The following is a 12,972-nucleotide window of genomic DNA, read 5'->3' on the forward strand; positions in this document are numbered from 1 at the left end:
GAGATGCTCAGCTGCAATGATCTAGTCTCAGAAACCATGATCTAGGTCAGAGCCTGACCAATGATTGTGTCAAAACCAGTGCATTAGCCTTGAACCTCACTCCTCAATACTTCATCATATGGAGCCATTACTTTCCTGCCTTTCATCACCAGGATACTTACGAAAGATAGCCATCTTTCTCCAGATTTCCCTGGAAAATATATAAAAAAAATACGCTTCAGACAAAAGCTCAGTTATCAAGAAGTTCAGAGAGGAATTTTAATCACTAGTTCCCAACTTGCCTCAGGTGGGAGACGATCCATTTGACTGGATGGTTATTGCAGACATGGTAAATCTGGCGTTTTGGTAGATTTTTTGTATCGTGTCTGCTCTTTCAAAAATTCTGCTGGCTTCATTAGCGTCATTGATTTCAATCCTTCTATTGACTTTTGTGTTCTGGTCTCAGGAGAGGGCCCAGTCTAGGATAATTCCCAATGTCCAGGATCACTCTTCCAGGTCTTCAAGGTGAATACAGAGGTTCAATCAGAGATATTATCTCTCTAGTATATGTAGTATCTAGTATAAATCTCCCAAAAGCTGTTCCTTAACCATCTACTATATTTGATGATTTTTTGAGAAGCATGTAAAACTGATGACCACTGGTAACAGTAGATACAGTGTACTAGTGAATGAAAAGCTTAGTCTTTTGGCTCAGCTCTTTCTTCACCATAACATACAGAGTCATCATGACCGAGGAGGCTTTTCCAATCAGTCATTCGATCTTCATCATTTCGCTGCTTCTGAAGAAGACCAAGATATTTGTTCACCTCATTTCTGACAACTATCATCTACGACTTGGACAGCCTGGCTTTTTTAACCATTACTGCAAAATCAGATTCAGAGGAAAACTCATTTTGGCTGCTTGCGTTCAGACACTTTCTGTCACTACCTTGATCTATTGTAAAGCTGTCAATGGGTCTCTGCCATTGACCGTAGATTTGGTTGACATCTTGTAGAGCTTTGTGCCCAAAGTGATGTTCATAGAAAGAGTTGGTATCAGTTCTTTGGTATGCAGTTTATTCATGGTTGTTAAACTCAGCTCGAAAAGCGCTATATAAATAAATATTACTTACTTACTTACTTACTATGAAAAGAGCCAGAATTCAGACACAATCCAAAGTGCTAACTGAACAAAATGGTGATCATCATGGGTTAGAACATAAACATGAATCGTAGGGAGATTTTTATCTTGACTCAAAATTCCCACCTTGAAAGAAAAGACACAAATTCAAATTTCTATAAACTATTTATTGTATTAAAGAGTGTAACAAAATAATCACTATAAAACCTTTTTTTACATCTACAAAATGACAGACAAGCAACAAAAAAAAAAAATCTAATTGTACAAAAATAACGTTGATACACAAAAGTAAAAATGAAAGAATCCTCACATCAGTGTGCAAACCGTTTATACAGACGGACACGCGCCTTCTTCTGTAAGGCACCAAATCCTGATAAATTATTTAAATAGCATTTATCTACACGCACACACACACACACACATACACTCATCTACGTCCACAAACTGCCAAGAAAACAAAAAATAACTTATCTGCGAAACAACAGCATTTCAGGATAGAGCAAACATTTGTAGAAAAAGATCTCCCACTTTTTAAAGAATTTGGGTAGAAAACTATGTACAACTCATGCAACCGTCGCACTAAGATGCTCTTGAAGAATAATGGAAATGTGTTCATATACTCATTGGAATTATCAAACAGCATTGAGGTAATATTTGCATCAAACATTTCCTTGTGTTCCATCTGAAGAAACTAAGAAGCGGAAGGTAAAAAGACAAGATAAGAGCAACATTCCAAAACATGATCGTTATATTGGATGGACTTTTTCATTTTTTTGTCAACTTTTTAAAAGCGTCTCAAATTACCTTTACCTACACTGTAGGCAAGAGTCAATAAATTACATGTATTTACAAAGTCTCTAATTCAATCCTCTAAAGTGAGGCTCTGACATGGGAATCACTTCAGCGACTTTAGGAATGTCGACTGTAGGTTTTCTACGATACTTCAGTTCTGTGTGATGTCATAGAGCCAGCTTGACTACTCTCTTCTTGCTTGAAAACTATAAGGTTACTTTAGCAAAGTGCAGATTTCTACTAGGAAAACAGGCTACTCTCCGTTTAAGAAAATACAGCCTCATGATGGGTTCATGCCATGCACTTCTGGATGCTCTCGCTATTGCTTTAATAAAAAATGTCATTACGTATTCATGTTATTAATAGCTGCTTTGTTTGGAATAAACTAATATTTTCTTGTCTCTAAAAGAAAATGGTTGAGGATTAATAAACCATTATTTAAAGGAAATATTTGCAGTGACGCCATTAGCACAGTTGCTCCAAACGGTTTGATCATAATATATGATAAGTTTGTTTAGTTGTTGGCAGGTTAGGTTTAGGGGAATCCAACTGAATTACCAAACTATAGGTCCATCTCTTCCTGAGAGTGGCATGTAAACCAGACAGCTCACTTTGGATTCCTCTCCACATGGCTACTTTTATCAGGACTTACTTGTCTCATATTCACAGACACACTTGTCTCACCCTGAGGTGACACTCAAAATATTGCCTTCTCACTGGTTGCTTTGGTCACCATCTACACATCAATGTAAAGCTAAGATTTCTTTGGAAGACCGTCCAAAAGTTAAAAGAAGGAGGAGCAGAGCGATAAGACTGATGGACAAGGAGCGATGTTGGATATGTTTTGGAGTGCATAGTTGTCTACTGGCGGAACCCTTCCCGCACAGAGATGAATGCAGTCTTTCAGAGAGCAAGAAAGCAGGTAGAGCATAAGGTTGTTGGTGTCCTACTGGTGAAACGAAAGGGAATGCTTTTTATTTTCTTTGCCATAGCGAGCTCTCACGGATCGTCGGGGTGGAGGAGAAGGGGCTCTCTGATCCTCAGCTGGCAGTCAGCCGGTTGGTGTCCTGCCCATGCCAGTTTCAAGTTACCCCGAGGCCAACCACATGCCCCTCACCCCGTCCCGACTGTGCGTGTCACAGAGAAAGAGTCGAGGGATAAAAGTGGTCCCTGCTCTTTACAATTGATACAAAAGTTCAAACTATAAGAAGGTGCAAATCTTCAGAGCTCCCAGGGCTGTGCGTTTATATATCTGTGGAGAGAAACGTGAGGGCGAGTGAGTGGCTTGGACTTTACAGACAAAGTGGATTAGTAGCGTAATGAGACCTCACCTCTGCATTCATACTTGAGGTCCGAGAAGTAAACCATCTCCTGAGAGAAGACAAACAGACCCAGTCTGCCGCCCAAGTATGTCCTGTCGTAGATGCTGCCAGAATCTGCCATCATCTTCTTTCCCTCATACATCACGACTCTGCAAAAAGTTTAATCAAAAATTGCATTCTGAGATGCGATCAAACACCTTTTCTTACCTAATAAGTCCTGTTCGTGGTCTGTGGATCAGGTGCCACCTGTAGGCAGTAAAATCTTTCCATCCCACGTTCTTTGGGTCGTGCCAGAGAGTACGGACCTGAAGGCAAAACATTGCTTTGTTACGCAACTTTAAACTTCTTATATGTTTACTACAATGGCTCCTCTGTTAAACATGTTCCTTTATCTAAGCAACCTGTGTCCAATATGTACGGCAAAGGATTCCCTTTCTGGAACAATGAGTCACATTCACTTCCTGCCCAGTTCAAGTCAATAGCACTGACTTGGTCCAGTTTAGTGATACCAAAAGGATCTCCACTGGCAAGCTGATCTATTCAATTATTACACGATAAACCTACATCTCACTTTGTAACCAAACTCTTGCACTGTTTTGTAACATGATCCTGGGGATCTAATCCAAAGTTTTGGAATAACCCCTGCTGTTTTTTTTGAAACTGTAATTGGGAAAAAGATGATAAAGCTCGAGGGCGACTACTGTAACTTAATGAATCAGAGTAATCTGAAACTAATTCATGACTCACTGGCGAATGCTGATATCCTCACCTGTCCTGGAGTGTTTCCTGTGTGCCAGAGGGCATTCCTGAGGTGCTCTCCTGGACCGGTGGTGGAGTTAACCACTTTGATGGAAAGACCGGAGTATCCTTGAGCTTTGGTCGGTTTGTTGGACCAGTAGGTCTGAGTAATCTGCTTCCACATCACTACATAGAATCTGGAACTTGACTGGTAACCAAACACGAAGCCAGCATAGTCGTCATCTCTTTCTGTGTTGATGAAGAATGTTCCGCTGAAGTCCACTGCGTTAAACTCGTGGTAACCTGGTAACCGGTAATAAAAACAACACTTAATATTTCTTACATGCTAAACAACGCTTGAGGGTCTTTGTTGAAACTCACCAACAGCAATGCCGGGGTCACAGTTGACAGTCTGGACAAGCTCTTTGCCCTGATGACGAACAACCCAGTTGGGGTCAATTTGGGATGTGCCCTTTGGATCTAGAGGAACCATCTGGAACTTGCGGAAGTCTGTCTGGCTAATGTCAAAGTTCTCAGGACACACATCATAAATGTCTGGCACGTTGTCTTGGTCAAAGTCATCCTTGCAGGCATCTCCACGACCATCCCCTGAATTAGGAACATGTTCATGAATTGTAGACTTTAAAACTCCTTGAACATCTTAATTTGTTTTTCAGTTCTCACCATCAGAGTCCAGCTGATCTGGATTAGCCGCCAGTCTGCAGTTGTCTTTGTCGTCAGGGATGCCATCATTGTCGTCATCGTGGTCACAGGCGTCTCCTTTTCCATCTTTATCATGATCTGCCTGGTTGGCGTTGGCAATATAAGGGCAGTTGTCCAGGTTGTTCTGGTGTCCATCCTCATCGATGTCCTGGTTGCTGTCACATTTGTCACCCACGCGGTCATCATCCGAGTCCACCTGATAATGTTCAGAGGATTGTCTCAACATAGGCTTCTTGCTCTGTTGAATTTCTTTTGGGGATTTTAAGGTGGAGTTGCGGGTTGTCTTGTCTTGGAGTTAGTACCTTATGAATAGCTGAATCTAGAATTTTATTGTTCACTGGTTGAAAGTTGAAAAGGAGGCTCTAAACAGAAACTATTTATTAGTATTTTCCCATAAAGTATACCCAAGTATACAATCAAAAAGGGTCCAGTGATGCACAATGGTGTTTGTGTATCTTACATATCAGTATTATAACCTTCTGAGTACAAAACGAAAATGCATTTGTTGTTCATATAATGCATTCTTTCAAAACATCAAACTCTGTGACCAGGCTTAATATTTCATTGTACTATTCTGTCTTCTGTCTGGAAAGCAAATTCAGAGCCCCCTGCAACGGCCCACCCAGCCGCATCTTTCACCAGAGGAGCGTTGTTGAATGAATTCCTATTTCTCGTCCTAGCATGGCACAGGTGCACCAGGGATAAGCACAGAGGCCATTCCTGAGTAATATCCAGCCCCGGGCCTCTCTGCTCTCATTACCCAGCTAACGTCAATGGGCCATTGAAAAGACTCTGTGCCCCCCACCACGCCTTATTGAACTGATGTGCCCTTGAGCATCATGAGCTTAACTATCTTTTTTTAAAGACCACAAAGACGCGCAGGTTGTATAAAATGCAAAAATACTCCCAATTGACAAAATGATATTTACTGTGCAATGGAGAAAGTCTAGGAGATGGATTTGGATTATTGGTGGTAGGTGAGGTGGAAAGAAAAGGGGGAAGGAAGGGGTAGACACGCACCTGATCTGGATTATGTTCCAGAGGGCAGTTGTCACACATGTCTCCCACTCCATCCATATCAGTGTCTTTCTGATCCACATTATAAACGTAGGGACAGTTGTCTCGCTCATTGATGATTCCTGGAAATGAAGAAAATGTTTACATGAACTTGATACTAAACCAATAGCTTGACGTGGTTAAATCCCATATCTACAAACAGATATACACATCTAGCATATACATTTAAGTGTCATTTAGGCTGTCTTAATGTGCCTAATGTACTGTGAATGAAATCTAAATTTAAATTTCTCCCACATGTCCAATTAAAAAAAGTAGTAGAGTCAGAGAACTTGAGTAAAGAGTCCTCACCATCTCCATCAATGTCCACGGCGCAGGCATCTCCCTCTCCGTTGTTGTCTGTGTCCGTCTGGTCTGGATTACTGTTGTAAGGACAGTTGTCACAGCGATCACCCACATCATCACGGTCGTAGTCGTACTGTCTCGGGTTGTAGATGAATGGGCAGTTGTCCTAATGGGCGAAAAGCACAAATATTTAGTTTAAGTTGTGAACTAGAGAAGTGTGGTCATTCCTTTGGGAGTATGAGTGAATCTATTGAGAAGGAATGATGTGCGATGAAGAGGTGCTCTATTTTCTGAGCATGCCTTCTTTTGGTTTGGCAACACAAAGTGCCTTCAGTTGTACAAACAGTGTACCTCAGTGTAAAAATGTTGAGGTTTTGGCCTGATGTAGTTACCGTCCCACAAGAGGACGCAAGTGCATAAATGATGTCACGCAACCAAGTTTTGTGTTACACTTTACCCTGTCGTCTGGGATGCCATCATTGTCATCATCGTTGTCGCAAGCGTCTCCAATGCCGTCTTTATCGTAATCCTCCTGGCCGGAGTTTGGAAGGTTCGGACAGTTGTCCTAAAAAAGACAGCTTTAATGATGCGATTCAGGACTCTACTCATTGAATTCCTGGATTATGACACAAACCTTTTTGCAGTGGTAAGTGGCGTTCTCCACACAAACCAAGTCCTGGTTAGGCCATCCATCCAAATCCGTGTCCTCCCCGCAGATGTAGCCATTCCCAGCATAGCCCGGCTTGCATTCGCAACGGAACATTGGGTCAGCGAAATGTCCGAGGTAATTACAGCGAGCGTTCCTGTTGCAGTTGTGGCTTCCATCCAGGCAGGGATTTCGTGGCGTGCACACCTGGTGGGATGAATAGGTTCACTCTTCAGACATCAGACTGCCTTAACATTGTTGAAATTCATGACATTCTTGGTCTCCGGGACCGAAGGGTGACGCATGGAAGTAAGACAATAAATAACTTTGTCTATAAACATGCTGATTCATGGTATGAAGGATGAAATTGACTCCCCAGTGTTTTTTTCTTTTTTTGCTACAAAACGTTTTCAGGTAACAGACAATTACTTGATTTACCTGCTTTTTGGCAGTAGCCTGCTCAACTCCTCTGCCAAACGGTTGCGGTCCAGAGTAACGTGACGGGCAAGGCTGACAGTTGTAGCCAGGATCGGTGTTCTCGCAGCGGTGCACGCCGTTGAACTCAAAGCAGGTATCGGGAACTTCCTTACACTGTATCGTGATCAAGAACGTTTTCATGTTAAGAGTGTGATCAGACTGACACTATAAAATAACAAAAATTTAAGATAAATATTTAAAATAAGAAAAATTTCAGCTTTACATTTGTTTTTAAATATTACAATAGTCATTATGGCGACACAATTTTTGTGCCAATACTTTTAATAATTAGTATTTCTATAATTCTGTACATCTAAATTTGCATTTTTTAATAGTGAACATATGTTTTTTACTAAGCTATTTATCACTTTAAAATCTTCACTCATTTGTTTTTAAATTATTCATCTTTTTGTTAAATGCATATAATATGAAGTAATGTCTATTCAATATTTAGCTTGATGGCCCCTCAATTCAAAATGTGTCCCTTCAGAAAATGCCCACCCTTGCTTAAAAAACGTTCATGTTCCTATAAATTGCACCGCAAGATCATTCTCTTACCTCATCGATGTCTTTACACTTGATCCCGTTGCCGCTGTATCCGACCGGACACTTCCCACACTTCCAGGAGCCGTCAGGGAAGCCGGTGCACTTGACTCCAGCAAAACAGGGGTTGGACAGGCACCCGTCTGAAGAAAGAGAATTAATTTATTCATATGCTATAAAACGGCCGTTTAAAGGCCGGTTCTTACCGATTGGACAGACTTTCTTGTTGCAGGTCTGACTTTCTTTGCCGTCGCCAACACACTCTTTCCCACCATATTTGGGAACCGGATCGTTGCATAGTCGTTTACGGGTTTGGAGACCCCCTCCGCATGTGAGGGTGCAGGTATCCCACGGCGACCAGGGCCCCCAGTTACCATTGACTGAGGAGTAGAAAGTCTGGATTAATTGCTATTGTTGTGGCATTGGATCGCAGTCAGCTGTGAATATTTGGGGACCTACTGGGGCATGGAGACTTTTGACATGTCTTAGTCTGCCGACCTTCTCCCTCACACTCTTTGCCACCGAACTGGGGGTTGGGGGAGTTGCAGAGGCGGATCCGGGTTATGACACCAGCGCCACAGGTGACGGAACACGACGACCAGGGTGACCAGTGGCTCCAGCTTCCGTCTTGCTTGACTGGACATTACAAAGGAAGGAGGGTCATTTTAAAGCTCAACTTCTACCTGGTAGTTTGTGTCTTACAGCGCTTGTCACACTCCTGGAGGTAGCAGTCCCGGGTCTGCACCGAGGTTCCCTCACAGTTGTTATTGATACGGTCGCAGGAACGTCCACGCTGCTGGATGCCCCGCCCACAGGACACGGAACAATGAGTCCATTCAGACCAAGGCGACCAGCCGTCTTCTGCATAGTCGCTTGCTGAGAATCGAGGAAAAAGGAGGGAATATGAGCGAGAGGAGAAAGGGAGACAATATAAGTTCTACCCCCAACCAGGCACACAACAGCAAAATGAGGGAGGGGACGCTCTTAGAGAGCGAGGCTGGTGGTGTGTGTTTGACTGAGGGCTCTGTAGAAGGTCTCAAAGAGAGTCTTGAGCAGGATGCAACATTCACTTTTGTGTCCTCCCATTTTTACAAACACGTGTGTGTAATGACTTCAACGAGCGGTCGAGAGGAATGTGTAGCGTTTATTTATGTTTGAGGTTTCTCCAGAGCCGTTACAGCACGAGGGACAAGTCCAAAGGTGGACGCCCGCCTTTGCTCATTTTCCAAACCACTTTTACCAACTTGGAAACTTTTCAACCTGAAGGTTCAAAGATGTTCAGGAACACAAAGCACCAATGTGCCGGACTCATAGGCACTCATTCATCCCGCGGCAGAAGCTTTACATCGCAGGAAATGTTTGTGGCTTTTTTTGTTTGCACCAGGGACAGCATCTCAGTGAGACGTATAGATGGCTGGTTTCGCTCCTATACAACAGCTTAAAGTGCGCTACTGTAATTTTGGTTTATTTTCGGCGAGGTTCAGACTTACGTGTTCCACAGCGAGGGCAACACTCTCCATCGGGGACAGTGGCGTTCACACAGGGGATGAGTGGGCAGGAGATCTTGCGGCAGACTGTCGCAGAGTTCTTTAAACACAAAGAAAGACTGTCACTTGAGCTGGAATCTGTGTTTGATGATTCATTTTTTAAGCATGTTGCTGCTAACCCTTGAAGATATTTGGGAACCGCAGCTTTTGATCACTAGCCTCAGTACAGCTTTTTGAGGTGACAAAACACGACCACTCTTATGCGATTTTCAAATTAATTACGAAGCCATGACTCCTGGAGGAGACTCTCTTACTGTTTGGTCAGTTGTCAAGACTCATAGTAGAGCATCTGCGTGTCTTTTTAAAGACAAGCTAACTGCAATGGTTTGAGTGTCAACTGGTCGTCCATGTTTATGAAATTGTCCCAGAGCATTTAGTTGCAATACGGAACATTGAACTTGTTTGTGTTTGGCTCCCTCCACTGTTTGAATAATGTAATATAATTGTTAAACAGAATGACACAATGACACAATGAGCTGAAATGTTTTGTTTAGTCACCACACAGTGTATTCCTGTCGTGTGTGTTTGTCAGTTTGTGGCGATGTCAGTGCAGTCGAACATCGTCACGAGAAACCTGGACTGTGACTCAGGCCTTATTTGCCCGCTAGGTCCAAATGGAGTAGGAACGAGGCAGGAGCAGACGGAATCGTTCTTTGACTGGACAGTGAGAACTTGATAGCAATAATAAATGTGCACGTGAATGTTCTCGGAGTAAAGTGGTCCCTCGGGTTACGTTCTGAAAACCCCCAACATTAACACAACTCCACAAAATTCACCAGTCCACCATAAGTAAAGTGTTTGTGAAAATGAGTCCCTCCCACCCAGTCCTGTGGTTGAAGATGATCTGCTCTTTGAGAAATCACCTTCGTAACAGCGTAAACAAAGACAAGGACCTTTCCTGACGGCAGCTTTCTAAAATATACCTAGATATGCAGGACCTTGTGTAAAAAAAACCCCGAAACGGCGAGTCTCTGGAAGGTAAACGCTGACATGGGGCGGGACCACTCGAACAGTTAATGTGATAGACTACAGGTATTTTCCTCTTCATTATGCTTCACCTTGCGTCTACTCCTGCGCCTCCAGGCTAGACTAGGACTTCTGAAGACAGGTCTCTCATTACAGCGCCTGCAGCCAGGTTGCCACACTGCTAATTAGCTGCCACATCAATTCAAAAGAGTCTCGGCCCACGTTACTCATGACTCATCCTCGTGTGTGTGTTCGCACACGTCTGTGAACAAGCCCGGTGGTTGTGCACTCCCACTGGCGAGGGCACTCACCTGACAAGTGCACTCGGTGCAGTCGTCCACCGTCCACTCGTCTCGGTTCTTGTGGACGATGCCGTTGTGGATGCAGACGCCGCTGTGGATGCCGATGCGGTTTTTGAACGTCTTGTTCTCGTCCGTCTGCGAATGAAGAAAGAGACTATTGAGCCCACCGAAATACATTTATTTAAAATATAAAACTGGAGGTTAAAACTTGTGACTCACAAGAGATTGAAATCTAATTGTAATTCTGCATCGGTATTATTAACGTTAATATAAGTTTTTACTAGTTTTGATGCCATAAGAAACTTGTGGGGAGTGTTATTTGGCAGCTGCTGTAGATGTATTTTGCTTACTTTTCTACCATGCTTTTTAATGGTTTTAATCTTTGGTACAAGATGGCGGCTGGTGTCAATAAATGTAGCAAAAATCAATGTCTAAAAAATATTTAGCTGAAAGGCAAAGATGTAATGGATGAGGATGCGCTACAGGCTTCACAGGTGAGAAGAATTATCTAGAAATAAAAGATAGAAACTGGATATTCAGTGAGTTGTTTGGCTTCAAGGCGACAGACATTGTCTTGTGTTATGAGTCAGTGGTAAAAGAGGACAAGTTATGTCATTTGATACAAAAAAAACCAAGTAAACTAAACTTAACTTCCAAACGGTAAACTGATATTTTCTTCCTTTTTTTGCCCGGTTTGTGTCATCTTAGACTGTCTTAAACCTATCTTGTGATCCGGCCCTTAAATAGACTTCGCTCCAGGGAACATTTTCCGGCCTTTATCAGATATAACCAGGAAAATAGTGACTGAACAGACAAAGAACAGGATCTCTACAGTGGGTGCTACTAATTAAACCTACCATTTTTATTCTTGGCTCATGAAATTGTGGCTTAGATATTTACATTAATGGTTTTAAACTTTGTTATATTTGTTTTAACATGATCAAGTTTCCTGGCTCACTGTAATCGTAGAACTACATGCAAAAGCAGTTCTCTGAGTCGAACTACATGACATTTCCTAACTAGTTGTTGTCAATGAAGAACTCACGACAGAAAAAATTGTTTTTACGCTACACAGGTCACCACTCTTCAGTAGCAGGAGTGAGACAACTTTAAAGTGTGTTATTACATCTGTCAGGGACACACACACACACACACACACACACACACACACACACACCCACCCACACACACACACACACAAACACACAGAGACACACACAAGTGCAGTCAGTCATTCTTACCAGCTGACGGAGCTCATTGGACAGCTCTTTGACCACCACACCGAGACCCTTCAGCTCCTTGAACATGCTGACCAGATCCTCGCAGGAGAAGCCGCACACCATCTGTAGGTCTGCGCACACACACAAACACACACACACACATCAATCACTCGTGACTCCAGACAGGACGAACAATCCAACGCACCTTTGGTCTTGTGGCCGGTGTATTCGGTCCTGATGGCGGACGAGCCGTTCAGGTTCTCCAGGATCATGGAGTCGGAGGCTGAAAACAGTTCTGTTAATGTCAGGCTCCAAAGAAGCTCAGGTTTGGTCCCACTCACAGCTTTGACATCCTTTGTTGCGCAGAATCGCCTCCAGAGTCGTTCCAAACACGAATCGCACATTTTGCAGAACCCCCTGCAAAATTGGGAGATAATTATTTATATATATATAATTTATTATTATTTTGTTTTAGAAATCTGCTTTAAAAAGCTTTTTTACAATAAAAAAATCAACCTTTGCTGAGGTTTTTGGCATTTGTTGTTTCATTATTGACTCTTTTCTACATTCCCATGACATGCATCCATCAATCCGTCAAACATATAAATTATATAAATCGACTTTTGTATTTTCTTAATGTAATTCTAGTCACATCACAATGTTGGTACATTATGTTTTATATATTTTCTTTATAAACATTACCAACAATGGTACAATATATATTTTTTTAACCTGATCTTTATTATAAAACAGAGACACCAATAGTAAAAATAATTCCTGTGCAACATTATGACCAAAATAAGATTCTATAACTGGACGGTGAATGAGAAATAGACTGACTATATTCATTAAAACAATGATGTCTTTCTTCCTGCACATACTTCACATATATTGAAATCAAGTAACAACCAATGCCAAAAGTTTTCGTGCGTAATTACGCACCGGTTTACGCGCAAGAATAACTCTCTCACCATGAACCTGTCCTTCACGGCTCCTTTCCCGATCCTCAGCTGTGCACTTGCGGGTGTGTCCTGGGTCAGGATGCTCTGGATTGGAGCGTCGAGTTCGGCCGTGTTCACCTCCTCGCATCCCGCGTACAGAACCGCTCGGTCCTCCTGCACGAACAGCGTGATGTTCTTCCAGTGGCCCGTGGCCAGGTCCACGTCCTCGATGGAGACCACCTGCTGCTTGTTCTCGGTCGAGAACCCGATATC

At 42.6% G+C, this 12,972-nt stretch overlaps 1 protein-coding gene across 1 annotated transcript in view; it reads right to left on the minus strand.

Moving 5' to 3' along the window:
- Nucleotides 1-1,266: 1,266 nt before the first annotated feature.
- thbs1b (thrombospondin 1b) overlaps nt 1,267-12,972 on the minus strand; it is a 12,434-nt gene continuing 728 nt past the window's right edge. Inside the window, exons 3-23 of the mRNA XM_087806596.1 lie at nt 12,730-12,972; nt 12,100-12,175; nt 11,964-12,041; nt 11,780-11,889; nt 10,548-10,673; nt 9,214-9,310; nt 8,426-8,599; nt 8,183-8,359; nt 7,930-8,103; nt 7,739-7,866; nt 7,142-7,294; nt 6,692-6,910; nt 6,515-6,622; nt 6,064-6,223; nt 5,716-5,834; nt 4,657-4,891; nt 4,354-4,581; nt 4,004-4,275; nt 3,442-3,539; nt 3,244-3,383; nt 1,267-3,164 (exon numbers count right to left, since the gene is read on the minus strand). The exon at nt 12,730-12,972 is cut by the window's right edge and continues 320 nt beyond it. Coding sequence (XP_087662722.1) covers nt 3,157-3,164; nt 3,244-3,383; nt 3,442-3,539; nt 4,004-4,275; nt 4,354-4,581; nt 4,657-4,891; nt 5,716-5,834; nt 6,064-6,223; nt 6,515-6,622; nt 6,692-6,910; nt 7,142-7,294; nt 7,739-7,866; nt 7,930-8,103; nt 8,183-8,359; nt 8,426-8,599; nt 9,214-9,310; nt 10,548-10,673; nt 11,780-11,889; nt 11,964-12,041; nt 12,100-12,175; nt 12,730-12,972 — 3,123 coding nt within the window. The 3' untranslated portion in view covers nt 1,267-3,156. The remainder of the gene's footprint in view (nt 3,165-3,243; nt 3,384-3,441; nt 3,540-4,003; nt 4,276-4,353; nt 4,582-4,656; nt 4,892-5,715; nt 5,835-6,063; nt 6,224-6,514; nt 6,623-6,691; nt 6,911-7,141; nt 7,295-7,738; nt 7,867-7,929; nt 8,104-8,182; nt 8,360-8,425; nt 8,600-9,213; nt 9,311-10,547; nt 10,674-11,779; nt 11,890-11,963; nt 12,042-12,099; nt 12,176-12,729) is intronic.

This window comes from Callionymus lyra, chromosome 13 (assembly GCF_982586985.1).
Source record: "Callionymus lyra chromosome 13, fCalLyr1.hap1.1, whole genome shotgun sequence".
In the NCBI taxonomy this organism is placed as follows: Eukaryota; Metazoa; Chordata; class Actinopteri; order Syngnathiformes; family Callionymidae; genus Callionymus; species Callionymus lyra.